The sequence below is a fragment of the Rutilus rutilus genome, assembly GCF_951802725.1.
Source record: "Rutilus rutilus genome assembly, chromosome: 14".
Classification (NCBI taxonomy): domain Eukaryota; kingdom Metazoa; phylum Chordata; class Actinopteri; order Cypriniformes; family Leuciscidae; genus Rutilus; species Rutilus rutilus.
The window spans coordinates 34,734,399-34,757,343 of record NC_140219.1 but is presented as its reverse complement, the minus strand read 5'-3'; the positions used below and the strand labels follow the sequence as shown (position 1 = coordinate 34,757,343).

Genomic DNA, 22,945 nt, shown 5'->3' with positions numbered 1-22,945 from the left:
AAGTACTGCGAGAGCAACTCAAAAGCATATAGGAGCCGTCTACTTTCTATTCGCTCTCGCGGTACTTTGATGTCATTCACCGATTGGTCTGTGCAGCGCCGGTTCAAGTCGAACAAGCCTTTGGTCATGCTTCATGTCTGTCATGTGATCCCCTGTTCAAAGTCATGTGATCCTGCCATGTGTTCCCTTGTCTGATGTGTCATGATGTTATTGGTTCATTGTTCACAGGTGTCCCTTGTTTAGTCATTAGTCTTGTGTATTTAAGCCCTCATGTTTGCCCTGTGTCTTTGTTTAGTATGGTTTTGGGTAACTGCTGTTTGTTCTTGTTTCAAGTTTTCATGCCTTTGTTTTATGTTTGATCATGTTGGTATTAAAGTTGCACTTGGGTTCTTTACATCTTGCCTCCTTACGTTACACCTATAAAGCGAATACTCACTTTTTCCCTGTTTTCTGCTTCTGCATATTAGAGTCAGTTGGATAAATTGTGTAATAATTGTGTTTGTGTTGCTGTGAGGTTTGTTTATATGTACTAAAAAATGTATCTGTGCATGTAATAGTTGATAAAGAAAAATTATTGTATTGTAAATCCCTAAGTAATTATTAATATTATAAATTCAATACTTAAGTGACCATTAAACAAGTCATACAATAATGAAAGTATGTTTAAATTCATGTTTACAATATGTAAGACAAGATAAAGTATTGACACATTTTAGTAATCTTCTTGCCTGTGAAATCCTCATATGTTCATAAGTATGCCGTTGCCATGAAAAACAGAGCGTTGCTATGGACGCAGGATTCTAACCGTAGAGATGGACTATTTTCTTTAGCGGAAGCAATACAATCGTTTTTAAATCAATAAACTCCTTTTTAAATCAATATTTTGTCAAATTATTGATTTATTTGGTAGGAAGTCATGTAATAAGCGGATAATGTAGAGCGAGGCGGTTGTTATAGCGAATACAACCCCTTCAGGCTGATCTGGTTGTATTCGCTATAACAACCGCCTCGCTCTACATTATCTCACATATATAATGTTGCATATAATGTATAATAATGCGCTGGGGGAATATTTGTGTGACCTGATAATGCCAGATGTCTGATGTTACCATAGACTGTAAAAAAAGATGGACGACGCCCCTTCACTCTCTTCCATTGGTGAGAACTGAAGCCGCTAGTGTCCCGATATTTTTTTACAGTCTATGGTCCCGATATGGCGCTGACATCTTAGGGCTTGAGTCTGCGCAGTAGCGATCTCGGGACCAGACCTGCGCAGTAGCGATCTCAGGACCAGACCTGCGCAGTAGCGATCTCGGGACCAGACCTGCGCAGTAGCGATCTCGGGACCAGACCTGCGCAGTAGCGATCTCGGGACCAGACCTGCGCAGTAGCGATCTCAGGACCAGACCTGCGCAGTAGCGATCTCGGGACCAGACCTGCGCAGTAGCGATCTCAGGACCAGACCTGCGCAGTAGCGATCTCGGGACCAGACCTGCGCAGTAGCGATCTCGGGACCAGACCTGCGCAGTAGCGATCTCGGGACCAGACCTGCGCAGTAGCGATCTCGGGACCAGACCTGCGCAGTAGCGATCTCGGGACCAGACCTGCGCAGTAGCGATCTCAGGACCAGACCTGCGCAGTAGCGATCTCGGGACCAGACCTGCGCAGTAGCGATCTCGGGACCAGACCTGCGCAGTAGTGAGCAGGAAGTAAAGCCGCGAAATCAACGCTCCGCCTCCTCACTCTCGCAGAATGACAAGAGGCTTATTAAAATAAAGTAAATACAATCTCCTCAGTCCTCCGAAGATCCCGAAAAAAATGTCCGTTGGTGCTTCAGTGACTACTTCGCTCAGAGAACCTGTCAATCACAGCTGTCAATCATGGCGTTACACCACCGTTTTTATAGCATCACGTAACTAACTAAAAAACAACTTATTTAAAAAAACAGACACTTGAACTTGAACACTTGAACATCAGCGTGATAAAAACGACAGCAAATGAAAGAAACCACCTTTGGAAAAAAGATATTTGAAGTGTGATTTAATTGTTTAGTTGGTCTTATGACCTATACTAGGACCAGTCACCGGGGGGCGATCGAGGTGCTTTGGCTTCACTTTTCAGGGCTTGTGCGGCATGCTTGGATGTTACCAGTAAAAGTGGCCGACATTATTTATCTAGTCAGTGAAAGAGTTCAAGCATAATCGTCTAAAATAACTCTGTATTTTCAGATTCAGAATCATGAATATTGTTATTCTGGTGTCTCTATTGTCCTGTGCTTTGGGTTTCCAGCACCAAGTCCAAGACTATTCATTTTTACACACAAATTTAGCTTTTTAATCAACAGTGCATTTTGTGTTAATCTTCTATCATGTCTTGGAGTATCGCAATAATATTGTATCTTGAGTTCAGTATCGTGATATGCATCGAATCATGACATGAGGGTATCGTTACACCCCTAATAATGTGTAAAAAATAAAAATCAGTAAAATCTTGATCAAATATTACAATTAAAATTATTCAGCATTTCGGTACTTTGGCAATGGACAAAATATAAAATAAAATAAAAATGAATGTGAAATATGTTTTATTCAGAAAGGCATGAACAGTAACATTGTTTCTCTGAGTTTTCCACAGTAAAGACGAGCGCTCCACGTGTGAGCTCAGTCCAGGACCCCCTCACGCTCTCAGTCCGGGACCCCCTCACGCTCTCAGTCCGGGACCCCCTCACGCTCTCAGTCCGGGACCCCCTCACGCTCTCAGTCCGGGACCCCCTCACGCTCTCAGTCCAGGACCCCCTCACGCTCTCAGTCCAGGACCCCCTCACGCTCTCAGTCCAGGACCCCCTCACGCTCTCAGTCCAGGACCCCCTCACGCTCTCAGTGCAGGACCCCCTCACGCTCTCAGTGCAGGACCCCCTCACGCTCTCAGTGCAGGACCCCCTCACGCTCTCAGTCCAGGACCCCCTCACGCTCTCAGTGCAGGACCCCCTCACGCTCTCAGTGCAGGACCCCCTCACGCTCTCAGTCCAGGACCCCCTCACGCTCTCAGTCCAGAACCCCCTCACGCTCTCAGTCCAGGACCCCCTCACGAACCCCCTCACGCTCTCAGTCCAGGACCCCCTCACGCTCTCAGTGCAGGACCCCCTCACGCTCTCAGTGCAGGACCCCCTCACGCTCTCAGTGCAGGACCCCCTCACGCTCTCAGTCCAGGACCCCCTCACGCTCTCAGTCCAGGACCCCCTCACGCTCTCAGTCCAGGACCCCCTCACGCTCTCAGTCCAGGACCCCCTCACGCTCTCAGTCCAGAACCCCCTCACGCTCTCAGTGCAGGACCCCCTCACGCTCTCAGTGCAGGACCCCCTCACGCTCTCAGTGCAGGACCCCCTCACGCTCTCAGTCCAGGACCCCCTCACGCTCTCAGTCCAGGACCCCCTCACGCTCTCAGTCCAGGACCCCCTCACGCTCTCAGTCCAGGACCCCCTCACGCTCTCAGTGCAGGACCCCTCACGCTCTCAGTCCAGGACCCCCTCACGCTCTCAGTGCAGGACCCCTCACGCTCTCAGTCCAGGACCCCCTCACGCTCTCAGTGCAGGACCCCCTCACGCTCTCAGTGCAGGACCCCCTCACGCTCTCAGTCCAGGACCCCCTCACGCTCTCAGTGCAGGACCCCCTCACGCTCTCAGTCCAGGACCCCCTCACGCTCTCAGTCCAGGACCCCCTCACGCTCTCAGTCCAGGACCCCCTCACGCTCTCAGTCCAGGACCCCCTCACGCTCTCAGTCCAGGACCCCCTCACGCTCTCAGTGCAGGACCCCTCACGCTCTCAGTCCAGGACCCCCTCACGCTCTCAGTGCAGGACCCCTCACGCTCTCAGTCCAGGACCCCCTCACGCTCTCAGTGCAGGACCCCCTCACGCTCTCAGTCCAGGACCCCCTCACGCTCTCAGTGCAGGACCCCCTCACGCTCTCAGTCCAGGACCCCCTCACGCTCTCAGTCCAGGACCCCCTCACGCTCTCAGTCCAGAACCCCCTCACGCCCTCAGTGCCCCTGTCTAGGGCTCAGATCTGGTGAAGCACTGCAGGCCCGGGAGCCTCCAGCGGGAGCCGGTGTGTATCCGCAGGTCCAGCCACTCCTGCTGCGCCGAGGCCAGGTAGGGCTCGCAGGACTCGGGTGGGGGGGTCAGCAGGTCTGGGGTCAGCGAGCTCTCGGCTCGGGTCAGGGCCTGGTGCCACGCCGCCTGCACATCCATGCTCTCCAGATTATGGAGACCTCCCGCCGCCTGATCCATCACCTGAGCGCTGCTCGGGCCTGGGGGACACGGCACACGGGGTTAAAGGGTTAGTTCACCCAGAAATGACAATTCTGTCAGTAATTACTTTAAACTATAATATATTTCTAATATAAAACAATCTAATAAATAAATATTTGTAGTGCTTTTGAACACTCCTTTTCTGTGGCATGCTGTGTTTTAATGTTTGCTTAGCGCATGATAATAGCAGAATTAATGGTCTGGGTTAATATTTTTGTGCAAATAATGATCAATAATGCACAATAAGGCCTATCTGTTTCCATAAAAAATATAAAGCAATTAAAAATACTATTTGGCCATTGGAAAAGATTAAGAAAAACTTTTGTTGAAATGTATTTTATACTATTTAATTTATTTATTCAAAAACAAGGCAAGGATCGGCTACTAAATTATTTTTATCAATGTAATGTGATGCACATCCGTATCTCATATTTTCCTAATGTCTTGTACTGTTAAACGTGGTATCACGTGGATGAATATGTATATACAAATGATATGCAGATGAGGATATGCATAGTAAAACGAGGCATTTTAAGCTCAATATATGGTTATTTCTAGGAGGAGACGCACGTGCCACAATCTTCCTCTGACTGCGATTATAAAGGGAATTTTGTGCAGGTTCTGGCGTTCGCACGGTTTTATAAATGAGACCCCTGGACTTTCAAAGGAGAGACTGCTCAAGTTTCATTAAAATTAGATTGATTGATTTAGTTTCAAAGATGAAAGATGAACCAAACTCACATGGTTAGGAATGACAGGAGGGTAAGTGAATGATGAATGTTAAAGGGGTGGTATAATGCCCTTTCACAAGATGTAAAATAAGTCTCTGATGTCCCCAGAGTGTGTATGTGAAGTTTTAGCTTAAAATGCCCCACCCAAGAAGGGGGACCGGAGAGTGTGTTCCAACTATAGGGGGATCACACTTCTCAGCCTCCCTGGGAAAGTCTATGCCAGGGTACTGGAGAGGAGAATACGGCCGATAGTAGAACCTCGGATTCAGGAGGAACAGTGTGGTTTTCGTCCAGGCCATGGAACACTGGACCAGCTCTATACTCTCTACAGGGTGCTGGAGGGTTCATGGGAGTTTGCCCAACCAGTCCACATGTGCTTTGTGGATTTGGAGAAGGCATTCGACTGTGTCCCTCGCGGCAGCCTGTGGAGGGTGCTCCGGGAGTATGGGGTCCGGGGTCCTTTACCAAGGGCTGTCCGGTCCCTGTACGACCGAAGCAGGAGCTTGGTTCGCATTGCCGGCATTAAGTCAGACTTGTTCCCGGTGCGTGTTGGACTCCAGCAGGGCTGCCCTTTGTTGCCGGTTCTGTTCATAATTTTTATGGACAGAATTTCTAGGCGCAGCCAGGGGCCGGAGGGTATCAGGTTTGGTGACAACACAATTTCGTCTCTGCTCTTTGCAGATGATGTTGTCGTGTTGGCCTCATCAAACCAGGAACTTCAGCATGCACTGGGACGGTTTGCAGCCGAGTGTGAAGCGACTGGGATGAGAATCAGCACCTCCAAATCCGAGGCCATGGTCCTCAGTCGGAAAAGGGTGGCTTGCCCACTTCAGGTTGGTGGAGAGTTCCTGCCTCAAGTGGAGGAGTTCAAGTATCTTGGGGTTTTGTTCACGAGCAGGGACGGACTGGGGCTAAAAAACAGCCCTGGACTTTCTCCCAAATAGGCCCATCATCCGGCCATTCGCCTCTAGCCGTGTGGGACAGACACTAGCCAGGATGTCCTGATACTATGCCACAATACTGTAGCCTATCAGACAAGGTATTCACAGCAAGTAACATCTCAAAACCAATGATGATAATTGGGGTTGTGTTTATTAATGAAGCCTCAGCCTTCAAATAAAAACAAAAAATGTACAATGCCATAAAATACAAATAATGAAATGTCACTGGCTACAGTAACCCAAATTACACAAACTTATAATTATAAAACATATAGTTAGGCTACTGTATACCAGGGATCTCCAACCTTTTTGTGTGCAAGGGCTACATCTAGAAGGAATTTTTATTTGTTATACTCCAATATTTATTATACATAACATGGTGAAGCTTTTTTACTTTTCACCATCATATGGGAAATAATAAAATATCTTTATATTCTGGTTCAGACTTAAAAGCGTTTAAAAAAAATCCTGAAAACTTATGAAAATTAATTTTTTAGTTTAGTTTTTTTAGTTTTTTTTTTGTTGATTTTCTATAAACCTATTGTACGTGTTATCAAAAACAGTAGCCCAAACATTTAGTATAAATATAAATGAAAAAAAAAATGAAAAAAAAATAATAAACTGCCATAACTTCTAAACAAAAACATTACTGCATTACATTTAATACATTTATACATAACTGTATTAATATAACAGCATTTTTAATAGTTAATTCATAGGTTTTGGTGTGTAATGTCTTCTAACTGGTTTGTTCTCGGAACAATGTTTCGCCTGTTTTTGTTTTTTTGCATCAATATGTTGAGAATATCAGCGCTGTTTCATCTGGCTTTTTACAAGCTTAAATCACATAGTCATGTGGTTTATAATAGAGATAGAGAATTCTGCGCTGAATTGAAATGCTTCTCAGTGGATCGCGCAGCTCTGTGTAATAATGTTCGCGTGATCGAGATCAGCTTTGTCCGCGATCGCTGTTTTTTGGGCCGAGCTGATAATGCGCTGCTCAGATCAAACAAGTTTTGTTCCGCTTTTTAAGCGTTTGCCATTTGATGTTTCTCATACGCAACGCAAATGACAGCGTACAATCAAAGAGAGTTGGGTAATTTTGTAGAGGCAAAAGTTCAAATTGTAACTTTAGTTGAAAAGGTCGCAAAATTATACCATTTATTCGAAGTCTGGAACCCCGACGGCAAGTTGGGGCTATTTATAGAATGTGTTTAGCGGGCAACTCACAGGCACCACGTTGGAGACCACAGCTATTCAAATATAATGTAAGCAAATTTAAAAGTGCAGCCTTATAAAATGTCAGTGGCTATAGGCCGACTCTTCTTCCTCAGTTGTTGTTTTTTAAACGTAGCATAAGTGATCATATTAGTGCCCCTGCTGTTGGCTGTTAATACTGCTTTATTAGACTTTTTTTTTTTTTTTTGTGCCGACGGCCCTCGGTTGGACGGCCGTTCTGGACTTTTCCAGAACGCACAGATTGTCAATCCGTCCCTGTTCACGAGTGAGGGAAGGATGGAACGGGAGATTGACAGACGGATCGGTGCAGCTTCTGCAGTAATGCGGTCGATGTACCGGTCTGTCGTGGTAAAGAAAGAGCTGAGCCTCAAGGCGAAGCTCTCGATTTACCGGTCAATCTACGTTCCTACTCTCACCTATGGTCATGAGCTTTGGGTCATGACCGAAAGGACAAGATCCCGGATACAGACGGCCGAAATGAGCTTTCTCCGCAGGGTGGCTGGGCGATCCCTTAGAGATAGGGTGAGAAGCTCGGTCACTCGGGAGGAGCTCAGAGTAGAGCCGCTGCTTCTCCACATCGAGAGGGGTCAGCTGAGGTGGCTCGGGCATCTGTTCCGGATGCCTCCTGGACGCCTTCCCGGGAAGGTGTTCCAGGCGCGTCCCACTGGGAGGAGACCTCTATGTCTATGACTATGTCTCCCGGCTGGCCTGGGAACGCCTCGGTGTCCCCCCGGAAGAGCTGGAGGAAGTGTCTAGGGAGAGGGAAGTCTGGGGATCTCTGCTTAGACTGCTGCCCCCGCGACCCGGCCCCGGCCCCGGCCCCGGATAAGCGGAAGAAGATGGATGGATGGATGGATGCCCCACATATATTTTTATATAGCATGTTAAAGTTGTCACTTTTTGAGGGTGAGCAAAAACACACCGTTTTTGTGTCTGTCCCTTTAAATGCAAATGAGCTGCTGCTCCCGGCACAGAGGGCGGAGCTTCAAGAGCTTGTGTGTGTGTGTGTGTGTGTGTGTGTGTGTGTGTGTGTGTGTGTGTGTGTTAGCAGCTCCAATTACCTCACACAGACACACTGAGAATTTCAAAACCGTTTAGCCTTTTATGTTCAAACCGGATTCAGACAATAATGGAGAGACTCAAGAAGTGACAATGTAGAAGCAACAGGACATTTCTGAATGGTTAGTTGATGAAATTATGTTGCCGATGTGGAGTTAACTGTCTTCTAGTCACTGATTAGCATATTCTGTCACGATAAGCTATAAATTGCGTTCCCGGGGGCGGGGTTTATGTAAATTCTAGGGTTGGTGATGTCACTAACCCGGGAGGAAGCTCGTGTAGTCTCTACCGTTTGTTGTAGTCCTTAAAAAGCGATTTCTGTATAAAAGAAAATATCTCCCTTTGCTTTGAACTTTGAGTGTTGTAACTTTGCAGATGTTGTTTATGCTCAAACAGCAACATTACACACTAACTAAAGTTAGAAAAGTCAAATCATAATCAACCACCCGTTTAATTCTGTGTTGAGTGATGATTGTGTGAGTGAACTCACAGCAGTGCCTGAAGGGCTCCCAGCTGCGGGAGGGCAGGTAGGGTTTGGCCACTGGTTGCTGAAGCAGGCACACGATCGCATTATCCACCTGATGAAACACACGCAGGTACAGCAGCTTCTGGAGCAGCTCCTCCGAGAGACGGTACTCCTCTGAGCGAACGAGGTCTCGGATCGAGTCGAAGTCCTGCTTCAGCTGCAGCGCTCCCTGAATGCTGTGCGAAGGATCAGATCACGTAAACACACAGTGAAGCGCTAGCGTCCAGTCCATTACTCCAGTCTTCAGTGTCTCATGATCCTTCAGAAATCATTCTAATATGATGATTTGATGCTTAAGAAACATTTATGATTATTATTAATGTTGAAAACAGTTATGTACAATTTTTTTATTTCAGGATTATTTGATAAATGCTGTTCTTTTGAACTTTCAATTCATTAAAGAATCCTGAAAAAAAACAAAAAACAAATGTACACAACTGTTTTCTACATTAATAATAATAATAAATGTTTCTTAAGCATCAAATCATCATATTATACTGATTTCTGAAGGATCATGTGACACTGAAGAATGGAGTAATGATGCTGAAAATTCAGCTTTGATCACAGGAATAAATTACACTTTACTAGATATTCACATAGAAAACAGATGTTTTAAATTGTCATTATATTTCACAATATTACTGTTTTTTCCATATTTTTAATTAAATAAATGCAGCTTTGGTGAGCAGAAGAGACTTCTTTTAAAAACATTAAAAATCGTACCGACCCCAAAGGTTTGAACCGCAGTGTACATGTCAACCCTAAACTCATAGTCTACTAATACTCTACTGAGAGTTAGTTGACCTGTAGTTACTTGTGGTTGGAGCATCAAAATAAAGTGCATCTTTTGTTGGCAGTGTGTCCACCCACCTGAACTTGATCTTCTGCTTGAGTATGTGCTCCATCCAGGCCTCCATGAAGGCGGTCATGGCCTTGGCGAGAGCAGGAACACGAGCTTCATCGGGGAGGGTCTGAATGCTCTCCATCACCTGGCCGATCACGCTCTGAGCCGCACACGCTGCGTACTCACTCGGCCTGCTGGGAAACTCTGAAGACATCCACACACACAGGAGGATTTAAAGGTTCACAAGCAAAGACACAATACACTGAGGACTGGCATGAGAGGCTTTCGCACCGGAGGAACCTCTTCATAGTTCCTAGAACTGTTGGTGGAAGTTCCCGGATGTCGGCGTGTTCGCACCGCAGGAACTAGGAACGATGTTAGCTCTAGGAACTCTTTTGGAGGAACTAATTTACTCCTCCTTCAGAGTCGGTCTAATCCAGCGCTACAGGAACTACAGTGATGTCAGTGTTCGCTGATTGGACATTTTTAAAAAGGCTGTGAACACACAGATTATAGTCTATATATTTACTCCAGAAACGAACTCTACGAACATGTAAAACAGTGATAGATGAGCCTCTTAACCTTTACACTGAGGAGAAAACCCAACGCTACTTTGAGGAGAGCAAGAGAAACATGATCATGTGTTTCTGCTCAGCAACATATATATATGTATATAAGGTAAGACGTTCATCAGCTTGGCCAGGCTGGGAGACCAGCTACTTCCAGCTTCAGCTAAGCTGGATTTTCCAGCAGGGAGGCCAGGTGTTGATGTTGACGAGGAAGAGAGCCAAACAGCCAATGAAACGGGTAACGTTAGGCTATCCAGCTTATTATCCAGTAGGATTGTCCCGATTATTTTAATAAATTTGATTATTAAAAAAGAAAAACTTTAGTAGCCTACATACAGCGGAGGAGATCCAGCAAAGTCTGACATACTTACTGAAGAATAACTTTTGATTTTGAATAGACAAGCAAATAAATAAAAACCCAGAGAAAAGGAGAAGAATTCTCATCGGATATCAAAATAAAAGTCTTCACACAACATATACCTGTTAAATAAAAGTATTACAGTGAAACAGATGAGATAGTGGTCATAAATTTCATATTTTTTGTAGAGTCTATTTTTAAAAGGTTATTTAAAAACTAAGAAAAGCATTTTGAATAGCTTGTAGCAGTGTGCTACATATCGTGTACTGTTATTAAACAGTAGCCTAGTGTTCAAAGAAACATTTAAATATTATAAAATACATTATTTGTGATATATGTATATATATATATTTGTATTATAGATTTCTTTAGCTTGTTTTTTTCTTGTTGCTTATGGTATTTTTAATAGATATGCTCTCAGAGGCAGGGAGTGAGACAAACAGCACAGAGAGAGTGAGAGAGACAGCATTCAGAACAGCGAGACATAACTGAGTTTCACAGCACTAACACTGTTTCAGCTTTGATCGCCTCGGTAAAAACACGTAATAAACGGGGCGTTACTTGCATTTTATGGTTGTCAGCTTTGTTGCATTACATTTACTTCACCAGGAGATGGTGCTGCAATTTCTATCTGAATGAAGCTTCGAGTAATGAACCATTTTCGACACAATTGTATCAGAAAGCAATAATGCTTCGAAACGCTTCATTTGGCCATCACTACAGGTAGGCAGTCCAAACAAACCAACAAAGGCAAAAGGCAAAAGGGTAATCCAGGGAACAGGGCAAGAAATCCAAATAAACCAAAAGACAAGAAACCAGGGAAAACGCTCGGAATTGCAGTGTAACACTTAAACAAGACTTCGCGGTGAGTGAATGAATGAACATGGTATAAATAGACTGAGACTAACAGGATAATGAGACACAGGTGAATGCAATCAGTGAATGAGGTACAGGTGAATGTGATCAGTGATAAGTGATGATGAGTCCGGGCAGTGAGTTATGGGAAATGTAGTTTGTGAGTGATAATAGTCTTATGTGGAGTGCCCTCTGGTGGCTCTCAAGGGCACTCCAGCTGGTGACCGTTACACAAATACATTATTAAAATCAAATGTTATATTTGTTAACATTAATTAATGCACTGTGAATTTTTTTATGTGAAAGGATTTTACTATTCTTAACGTGTATTAATAATAATAATTAAATGTTTCAAAACTTTACTGTTTGAGTATTTCATTTATGTATTGAACAAAATATTTTATTAATTAATTAGTCTTGGAGGGTCATATGGAGAGCAATAATTAGTCATATGGAGGGTCTTTAAAAATGTTTTAAAAGAAATAGCAGTAACACTTTACAATAAGGTCTCATTTGTTAACATTAAATAATGTATTAACATGAACTAACAATAAGCAATACATTTGTTACAGTATTTATTAATCTTTCTCAACATAAGTTTATAAAAATACAACTGTTCTTTGTTTGTTCATGTCAGTTCACAGTGCATTAACTAATGTTAAACACGACATTTGATTTTAATAATGTATTAGTAAATGTTGAAATTTACATTAAATAAGACAAATAAATGCTGTAGAAGTATTGTTCATTCTTAGTACTTGTTAACTAAAGTAGTTAACTAATGAAACCATATTGTAAAGTGTTACGGAAATATCTATAAACCTACAAAGCACATTATCAATAAGCCAGCTCACAGCTATAATTTTCATGTCAATATTGCTATTTATAAGGCATGTAGTGAAACTGAGTCTCACAGTTTCTGTAAAGATGTCATGATTGTAACATAATTGTAACATATATGGCATGATTGTATCATAATTGTAAGGATTGTAAAATAATTGTAACATATATGCCATTATTGTAACATAATTGTAACATATGTCACTATTGTACCATAATTGTAAGACATGTCATGATTGTAACGTAATAGTAACATAGATGGCATGATTGTAACATAATTGTAAGACGTGTCATGATTGTAATGTAATTGTAACATAGATGGCATGATTGTAATGTAATTGTAACATAGATGGCATGATTGTATCATAATTGTAATGATTGTAAAATAATTGTAACATATATACCATGATTGTAACATAACTGTAATGATTGTAACATAATTGTAACATATATGTCACTATTGTACAATAATTGTAACATATATGCCATTATTGTAACATAATTGTAACATATATGTCACTATTGTACCATAATTGTAAGACATATGTCATGATTGTAACATAATTGTAACATAGATGGCATGATTGTATCATAATTGTAATGATTGTAAAATAATTGTAACATATATACCATGATTGTAACATAATTGTAACATAGATGTCATAATTGTAACATAACTAACATTATTGTCGGAATGGTCAAAGCAAAACGGCTGAACTGATGACAGATGAGTACAGTAGTGAGGTAGACGTTGCACCAGGCTCAAGTAGACCTTCAGAAACACATGTGAGTACTAGTTTAGATTGTTCTGATCATTTTTTTTTTTTTTTTTTCTCTGTCAGGTACACACTTCTTTAAGTTTTGAATTATAAATTGAACAAAGTATTTGATTAATTATTCATTTTGGAGGTTTTTTTTTTTTAAATAACTATGAACCTACATGAATATGTGTATGAGCAGACCGACACACAACTATACCTTAAACAGAGATGCTGCTTTTTTAAAGGCATGCAGTGGAACAGTGTCAGAGTCTGAGATAGACCACCGGACAGGCAGCATGAAGCAGAACACTCCTGATCCCCTGTCAGTGATTGACCTACAGCCTGACATGGACACTGCTTTGACTGCCACAGGAACTACCACACAAGCTGAGGCAATGCTCATGATTATGAGCCATGCAGCAAAGCATAAAATAACTGGTTGCCAGTTACATGATTTACTGCAGTTGATAAATAAATTGTTTGGGCAAGAGGTTGTACCTCGATCCAAGTATCTTTTCAACAGAGAGTTTAAAACCAGTTGTGAGGAAGTAGAATTTCAGTTCTACTGGGAAAGTTGTCACTTAAACATAGGAAGATTTTACTTGATCTTAGTGCTGCGTTCGATACTATAGATCACACAATACTCTTAGACCGACTACAAAACTACACTGGTGTTCAGGGACAGGCATTAAACTGGTTTAGATCGTACTTATCAGACCGTTACCATTTTGTCTGCGTAAATGGGGAAAAATCGAAGATAACGTCAGTAAACTACGGTGTACCGCAAGGATCTGTGTTAGGCCCTCTGCTATTCTCAATATATATGCTGCCACTTGGTAATATTATAAGAAAACATGGAATTAATTTCCACTGTTATGCTGATGACACTCAATTATATATTTCATCACGACCAGATGAAAACGCTAAATTATCTAAATTAACAGAGTGTGTTAAAGATATAAAATACTGGATGACATGTAATTTTCTGCTATTAAATTCAGATAAAACGGAGGTATTACTTATTAGTCCAAAAAACTGCCCACAAAACCTCTTACAATACAACTTTAACATCGTAGGATGTCCTGTTACTTTATCCTCTACAGTAAAAGACCTGGGTGTTATATTAGACCGCAACTTGTCTTTTGAAAATCATATTTCATATGTTACAAGAACAGCCTTTTTCCACCTTAGAAACATTGCTAAGCTACGTAACATGCTATCTGTTTCTGATGCAGAAAAGTTAGTTCATGCATTCATGACCTCGAGACTAGATTACTGTAATGCTTTATTAGCTGGTTGTCCTGCATCCTCAATAAACAAGCTACAGTTAGTCCAAAATGCCGCCGCTAGAGTTCTTACTAGATCAAGAAAATACGATCATATAACACCAATTCTGTCGTCTCTACATTGGTTACCTATAAAGTTCCGTATCAATTACAAAGTATTGCTACTGACCTATAAAGCCCTAAATGGTTTAGCTCCCGTGTATTTAACGGAACTTCTATCGCCCTACAATCCATCGCGCTCTTTAAGATCACTAAATTCGAGGCTTCTGGTCATTCCTAGGATATCTAAGTCCACTACAGGAGGGAGAGCTTTTTCACATTTAGCTCCTAAACTCTGGAATGGCCTTCCTGATATTGTTCGAGGCTCAGACTCGCTGTCCCAGTTTAAAACTAGATTAAAGACGCATCTCTTCAGCCAGGCATTCACATAATACTTACATTTTATACTACAGTTGAGACGACTCGACGCGGGCGATGTTTATGCCCTAAATCAATACATGATTAACTAACTGTATTTCTCTATGTACATTTCTGAAATGCACTTTCTGTAAAGCTGCTTTGAAACAATATGTATTGTGAAAAGCGCTATACAAATAAATTTGAATTTGAATTTGAATTTGAAGAGTCCAGGAAATCAGTGACAAACAAATGATATATTAATATCATCAAACCAAAGAAAATACTACATTTATTGGAGACTTAATGGTTCATACTGGTGTCCAGTAGATACCAACATGTAACCTATAAGTTGCCAAAGGTGTTCTATTGGTCCTTAATGGTATCCAATAGAAAAAACATGCCACCAATAGAAGAAAGCAAATCACCAATAGAGACCCACTAGGACCATTACAGTTCTCATTAAAACAAATACAGTTCTATTTATAACCATTAAAACCATTAGCAATTATGTACTTGTTTCTATTGTTTTTTTTCAGCAGGGGTTCGTTAAGGACTTGTAATTAGTTTTCACGCAAGACCATAATGAAGTGAGGACACTTCTCATCAGGTTTGATTTGCCACATTTATTCCCAGATGTTATGATCTGTATTAAGGCTTAAGCAAACAATATAGCTATATGTCAAACTAGCATCTCTGTTGTAGCATGTATGCTACAAACTGCTAAATGTTTGGTGGGAAAATTATATTTGTTCATAATTTGACATACTAAGCCATTATATACTTCATAAAAATACTTGAGTAAATTGGCAACTAGAAAATAATTAGATATTATAAATCGTAAGTAAATTAGCATAAACAGTATAAACTTACATCTGGTACAAATGTTGGTATTTCTGCTCCAAGTTCTCGATCATTCCTGTCATTTTGTCATAAATGAACACCAAATATAAACAGGTAAAGGAGTCAACAAGAGAGTGTGTTTGTGTGTGTGTGTTAAATATCGTACGTTCAGAGATTATTGTAATGCTCCACAGCTGACCGTGTGTTTTCATGATGTTTTGTCGCCATCTTCTGGTCATGTGAGATTACACTGCCCTTCATAAAGCTCCTGAAACTCATTAAAAATGCTTGATATATGTTCTGTCAGACTTCTGCGATATTCTCCTGAGACCCAGAAAAAAAGCCCTTTTGAATTTAGTATTTTTACATGTCATTAAATTGTTTAGATCATAAGAAACATTTTTATTTTAACATTTTTAAACAAGATATTTTATTCATATCTCATGCTGTGTCTTCTAGTGACACCAGGACTCAGTTGTTTAAAAAAATATACATTAATGACATTCAATATGAATGGTATTTTGTATGTTTATTTTATATATATATATAATTTATTTTATTTTAAATTTTATTTTGGGAGTTTTTAGATATAACAAACTTTGAATAAAGATGATTCTCAACAATGTAATAAAAAATATAATAGTATGAATTGATACACCATTTTACTTCATACAATATTTGAGTAAAATGGCCATAAATGTGTAGTCCCGTTCAATTCAACATATCTATACACTATTTCATTTGCATAGTAATGTGTTCTTGGGGAAACATGTAATGGGAAATAAAGTGTAATAATGGGAGTAATAATTGGCAATATTTTCATAATAATATCTAATATGTTATAGGAATATTGATCTATAATTTCACTTGTTGTGTGATGAACATGCTGTGAGTCCTGGTGTCTGTACGGTGGACATGTATGAATCAATGTCCTGTTCTGTGACAGAAAGTCATATTTTGATGAGAAAGCCCATAACATTTTCCCAAGATGTTCAAAAAAGAGCTTCAAAAAGGAGTGTAAAAATAAATATACAAGTTTAAGTTTAGTGTTACACAATGTCAATTTTCAAAACAGTTTTCAGTTTTCGAATTACACCTAATTTATGATTATTAATGTGATAGGGGAAAAGGCAATAAATGAGGCAAAAAAAAGTTCAGTATTAACAGACTCCAATTCCTCAAATAAACCATACACTTTTTTTTTTTTTTACATTTCAGAGCAAAATAATAAACAGATCAAATGACAATTTATTACAGCTTATAAAAAACATTTGCCGTCATTATCCTTATAATACATCATGTATATCATGCATTTGTGACAATATTGTAACAATATATTGTCTCAATTATCGTTGAAGGTGGACAGGGGTCATCATAGGCACTCTGATTGGTCTTTGGCCCCATACACAGCAGAATGTGATGCACTGTGTGTTGTGACTCATTCCTCCCATGTAAAGCAACCTTGAGCTATTGAAAGTCGCTTGTTTCTGTTTGAATTAAGATTATTTTTCTTACCCCATGGACAGATCATTTTGCTTATTTTAACCAAAAACTCACTTAATTTGATTTATTTCCCCAGAAAACAAGACATAATTGTCATGGGAAGTCAAAAAGGTGAAGCGAGGAATCAAGTGCAAAAGGAGATTTTAATGAATTACAAACAAAACAGACTGAAAACCAAAACTCCCTCGTGGGGGAAAAACAAGGCAGACAAAACCTCAAGACATAACACGGGGGGAAACAAAGACACAAGCACATGGCACAACATAACAAACACCCAAGTGCAGAACAAGACAAGACAGACATGTGACATAACCCCCTCCTAAAGGAGTGGCTTCCAGACACTCCACTAGAACGGGGGGGACAGACCAGGGCGGGACGGAGGGACAGGCCAGGGCGGGACGGGAGGGACAGACCAGGGCGGGACGGGAGGGACAGAACAGGGCGGGACTGGAGAAACCGACCAGGGCGGGACGGGAGGAACAGACCAGGGCGGGACGGGAGGGACAGAACAGGGCGGGACGGAAGACACAAACAGTCCATCAGGCGGCCAGGGCGGAGACTTCCCCTCGGGTGGCCAGTACGGAGACTTTCCCTCGGGCGGCCAGGGTGGAGAAGACCCCTCGGGCGGCCACGGTGGTGAAGAGCCCTCGGGCGGCCACGGCGGTGAAGACCCCTCGGGCGGCCAGGGCGGTGAAGACCCCTCGGGCGGCCAGGGCGGTGAAGACCCCTCGGGTGGCCACGGCGGTGAAGACCCCTCGGGCGGCCACGGCGGTGAAGACCCCTCGGGCGGCCAGGGCGGTGAAGACCCCTCGGGCGGCCAGGGCGGTGAAGACCCCTCGGGCGGCCAGGGCGCAGGAACTGGAACCAACACCACCGGCTCAGGCACTGGAACAAACACCACCGGCTCAGGCACTGGGACTGGCACCACCGGCTCAGGCCCTGGAACTGGCACCACCGGCTCAGGCACTGGAATAGGCACCACCGGCTCAGGCACTGGAATAGGCACTGGAACAGACACTGGAACAGACACTGGAACAGACACTGGAACAGACACTGGAACAGACACTGGAACAGACACTGGCTCCTGTTCAGGAACAGACACGGGCTCCGGCTCAAGGACAGACACGGGCTCCGGCTCAGGGACAGACACGGGCTCCGGCTCAGGGACAGACACGGGCTCTGGCTCAGGGACAGACACGGGCTCCGGCTCAGGGACAGACACGGGCTCCGGCTCAGGGACAGACACGGGCTCCGGCTCAGGAACAGACACGGGCTCCGGCTCAGGAACAGACACTGGCTCTGGCTCAGGGACAGACACGGGCTCCGGCTCAGGGACAGACACGGGCTCCGGCTCAGGGACAGACACGGGCTCCGACTCAGGGACTGACACTGGCTCTGGCTCAGGAACAGACACTGGCTCTGGCTCAGGGACAGACACGGGCTCCGGCTCAGGGACAGACACGGGCTCCGACTCAGGGACTGACACTGGCTCTGGCTCAGGAACAGACACGGGCTCCGGCTCAGGAACAGGAACAGATATCACCGGCTCAGGAACGGACACCACCGGCTCAGGAACAGACACCATCGGCTCAAGTGTGTGTGTAGCCCACACACACCACATGGCTGTGGCCATAATGGCCAGTGTCGCGGTCACTGAGGGCTCAGGAACAGACACGGGCTCCGACTCAGGGACAGACACGGGCTCCGGGACATACACTGGCTCTGGCTCAGGAACAGACACTGGCTCCGACTCAGGAACAGGAACAGACATCACCGGCTCAGGAACAGACACCACCGGCTCAGACACAGGCTCGACGGCGGCCATCTTGTCCGAAGACCCAGTCTTGGTAGTGACCTTCTTGTCCGAAGACACAGGCTCGACAGGCGTAACGTGAACAGGTTCAGTGGTGACCTTCTTGTCCGAAGACATAGGCTTGGCAGACGTGACGGGAACACTCTCGGCGGCGGCCATCCTGTCCGAAGACACAGGCTCGACAGGCGTAACGTAAACAGGTTCAGCAATGGCCATCTTGTCCGAAGACACAGGCTCAGCAGATGTGACGGGAACACCCTCGGCGGCGGCCATCCTGTCCGAAGACACCGGCTCGGCAGACTTGACATGAACAGTCTCTGACTGGGCAGACGTGACTGGAACAGTCTCTGACTGGGCAGACGTGACGTGAACAGTCTCTGACTGGGCAGACGTGACGTGAACAGTCTCTGACTGGGCAGACGTGACGTGAACAGTCTCGGGCTGGGCAGACGTGACGTGAACAGTCTCTGGCTGGGCAGACGTGACGTGAACAGTCTCTGGCTGGGCAGACGTGACATGAACAGTCTCTGGCTGGGCAGACGTGACGTGAACAGTCTCGGGCTGGGCAGACGTGACGTGAACAGTCTCGGGCTGGGCAGACGTGACGTGAACAGTCTCGGGCTGGGCAGACGTGAGGTGAACAGTCTCGGGCTGGGCAGACGTGACTTGAACAGTCTCTGGCTGGGCAGACGTGACGTGAACAGTCTCTGGCTGGGCAGACGTGACGTGAACAGTCTCTGGCTCCTCCGCAACGGAATCCTCCGGGACATTGGAGAGGCCGGAGGTCTTCCTCCTCCTTCGCCGTCTTCGATGGTGAGGTGCAGGTTCAGGTCTGGACGGAGTTAATGGTGGCTGGAGCTCTGGGCTGGGCAGCAGCGATGCGTTCTCTGGGTTGGGCAGCGGCGATGCGTTCTCTGGGCTGGGCAGCAGCGATGCGTTCTCTGGGCTGGGCAGCGGCGATGCGTTCTCTGGGCTGGGCAGCGGCGATGCATTCTCTGGGCTGGGCAGCGGCGATGCATTCTCTGGGCTGGGCAGCGGCGATGCATTCTCTGGGCTGGGCAGCGGCGATGCATTCTCTGGGCTGGGCAGCGGCGATGCATTCTCTGGGCTGGGCAGCGGCGATGCATTCTCTGGGCTGGGCAGCGGCGATGCATTCTCTGGGCTGGGCAGCGGGGATGCAGGCGGGTCCCATGTATCCCACCGAGCACGATGGTGGAGATACTTAGCGAAACCCGGGAAATCTAAAATCTCCAGCCCCTTCATCTCCCACTGAGGCAAGGGAACATCCAAACAAAGATTAAATATGTCTTTGAGGACTATATCCCCAAGCCCGAGTCCCTCTGCAGCCGCGCTGAATTTCCGGGCGAAATCCTTCACCCTGGTCCCCTGCTGTCGGAGGGAAACCAACCCGCTGAGTTTCATGATACTCTCCAGGTGAGGGCATGAATCCTCTTGCTGACTCCTCATACTGGGTGGATCGTTCTGTCATGGGAAGTCAAAAAGGTGAAGCGAGGAATCAAGTGCAAAAGGAGATTTTAATGAATTACAAACAAAACAGACTGAAAACCAAAACTCCCTCGTGGGGGAAAAACAAGGCAGACAAAACCTCAAGACATAACACGGGGGGAAACAAAGACACAAGCACATGGCACAACATAACAAACACCCAAGTGCAGAACAAGACAAGACAGACATGTGACAATAATATCTTATCTAATTTCACTTATCTAGTAAATGCATCTTGATGTAGAAGTTTTTATTTTTATTTTTTTTGTTTGATATTTGGACTGGAAACCAGACCAAAATACTAAGTAAGAAAAGCATTTTTTGCAGTGATCATAAATTCCTCCCTCTTACAACACAAAGAAGCAATAAATAAAACATGTATAAGCATTTTGAGATAGTTTATAATTAATAGTATTTGTATTTTAATTGTTCTTTTGTGTTTTATTCAAGGTTTTACAGCATTATTTTTTAACATTTCAGTGCAGGTCCATTTTGAATACATTTTTACCTGAAGAAATCCTGACGTTCCTGTTTGACCTGTTTGTAAACCCAAAGGTGATCATAAACTCCTCCCTCTTACAACACTAACCAGGAAGAGACTGACTTGTTATTTCTCCTTTCTGTCACACCGACTTTGTCTCAACAAAAGCAATAAAGAATAAGCAATCAATGGAGAACAAAGAGAAAAACTTTACAGAAGGACTTTTGTGATGTTCATTTCTGAACCGACAGCAGATCTTTGATTCTCATTGTGATTCATTTTTGAAAACCGTCGTTCAGAAAGTGAAAGTAAAGTTTAGTTTGCGAGACTCAAACGGTGAAAATGGCTTCAGCAGCTGAAGATGATTATATTTGTCCTGTTTGCTATGAAATCTTCAATGTTCCTGTTTTTCTGTCCTGTAGTCACAGTATTTGTAAAGAGTGTCTACAACAGTTCTGGAAAATTAAGAAAACTCAGGAGTGTCCTGTCTGCAGGAGAAGATCCTCAAAAATTGATCCTCCAGTTAATCTCACATTAAAAAACTTGTGTGAGTCGTTCCTGAAGGAGAGAAATGAGAAACGTTCATCAGGATCTGAGGAGATCTGCAGTTTACACAGTGAGAAACTCAAACTCTTCTGTCTGGAGGACAAACAGCCGGTGTGTTTAGTGTGTATTAATTCACAAAAACATGACAATCATAAATTCAGACCCATCAGTGAAGTGCTTTCATTATATAAGGTAAGACTAATGTTTCTTGTTTCACATGTAAAGAACAATAATTAGTCATAAACATAGATATCATCACATTCATGCATTAGCCTACTATTTCAATGTAATTTTACTCCACTTTATATGACATTTACTGTGCTGTAAAAGTATTTGCCCATCCTGATTTCTTATGTTTTTGTGTCTCATACTAAATAGTGGGGAATTTATTATAGATATCATTACTTTACAAAAAAAAAAAAAAAAAAAAAAAGGCGTTCGTTCCGAAGCTTTGCGAGATCCCGAAGCGCAGATGTTTCGAAACACTGATCCGAAGCGCGATTCAAAACACCCATGTCACGTGACTATGTCCAAACGAAGCCTCGAAGTGTTTCACTAAAGGCTTGTTCGACTTGAACCGGCGCTGCACAGACCGATCGGTTTATGACATCAAAGTACCGCGAGAGCAATTTAAAAGCATATAGGAGCCGTCTACTTTCTATTCGCTCTCGCGGTACTTTGTTGTCATTCACCGATCGGTCTGTGCAGCGCCGGTTCAAGTCGAACAAGCCTTAAAGGTGCATTGCGCAACATTTCATGTTAAAAATACCCGTTTTTCTAACCCATACATGCTTAAACAATTGCCTGATGGGCTGAATGAGCCCTTCTATGATCACTGCGATTGCCTCTATAATCCTGTACAGTAAAATAAATAAGAGGGATTCGGGTCGGAATCGACTGGGCGTGACGTCATGCGCGTTCACACTCACCTGGCTATGTCTGGCAGGTTTGTGTATTCGCCGCCATTATCCGCATCAGCGAAGACAACTCAAGCGACTTTTGCAAAAGTAGAAGATGGATTCAAAGAGACCGGCTTCTAGTTCATCCCAAACCCCAACGCAAACTCCACGTAACCGCGTGCACAACTCTGGTCGCAGTTTCGCATGTCGCCAGAAGGGGGCATAGTTCTGCAAAAACTCAGAGACTTGCGCAATGCACCTTTAAAGGTGTGTTCGACATCGGCTGCGGCTGGATGTAACCGATCGGCGAGAGTAGCCGCGTGCAGGCGGGGAGGAGCTGCAAACGGAGACGTGAAGTCGGACACTTTCTGGTTCCCGCAGTGACCGCTCACGTGGTGTTTGCATACTTTACCACAGCAGAAGTGAAATAAATGCAATATTTGCCAAATAATACACAGATGTTTCAGAGACATTTTCATTCAATACTTTATGTACTGCTTCATACAGCGTCTGTTTGAACAAGAATAAAGTTCAACATAAGCTACTATCAATGAAGTGGAGTCTACGTTTTTTAATCAGTTTTAATTTGATAAACATGACACAATATAACATCGCAACTACATGAAAAGAGTGTATAGGCTA

General features: G+C 43.6%; 2 protein-coding genes across 4 annotated transcripts in view; one reads left to right on the top strand and one right to left on the bottom strand.

The window, feature by feature from the left end:
- Window positions 1-4,003: 4,003 nt before the first annotated feature.
- Window positions 4,004-15,715, bottom strand: LOC311303525 (coiled-coil domain-containing protein 142-like). Of its 2 annotated transcripts, XM_084430053.1 has the most exons (4): window positions 15,586-15,715; window positions 9,674-9,851; window positions 8,768-8,979; window positions 4,004-4,306 (listed from the first exon to the last, which is right to left on the bottom strand). In XM_084430053.1, the coding sequence occupies exons 2-4, from the start codon at window positions 9,787-9,789 to the stop codon at window positions 4,050-4,052; spliced, it is 585 nt and encodes a 194-aa protein (XP_084286179.1). In that variant the 5' UTR covers window positions 9,790-9,851; window positions 15,586-15,715; the 3' UTR covers window positions 4,004-4,049. The 2 variants fall into 2 exon arrangements, with proteins under 2 accessions (XP_084286179.1, XP_084286178.1); XM_084430052.1 differs by lacking the exon at window positions 15,586-15,715 and having other exon boundaries at window positions 9,674-10,054.
- A 5,233-nt stretch (window positions 15,716-20,948) lies between these two features.
- Window positions 20,949-22,945, top strand: part of LOC311303499 (E3 ubiquitin-protein ligase TRIM35-like) — a 61,748-nt gene continuing 59,751 nt past the window's right edge. Inside the window, exon 1 of one of the 2 annotated variants that reach the window (XM_084430019.1) lies at window positions 20,949-21,596. In XM_084430019.1, the coding sequence (XP_084286145.1) occupies window positions 21,201-21,596 (396 nt within the window). In that variant the 5' untranslated portion in view covers window positions 20,949-21,200. The remainder of the gene's footprint in view (window positions 21,597-22,945) is intronic. The other variant, XM_084430018.1, reaches the window with a different exon arrangement.

Coding starts and splice junctions, on each gene's coding strand:
- LOC311303525 (XM_084430052.1), bottom strand. CDS start 9,861: ATGTCTTCAGAGTTTCCCAGCAGGCCGAGTGAGTACGCAGCGTGTGCG. Junction 8,980..9,673: donor AAGCAGAAGATCAAGTTCAG/GTGGGTGGACAC, acceptor TCCTTCGCACAG/CATTCAGGGAGCGCTGCAGC. Junction 4,307..8,767: donor GGAGCCCTTCAGGCACTGCT/GTGAGTTCACTC, acceptor CGTGTCCCCCAG/GCCCGAGCAGCGCTCAGGTG.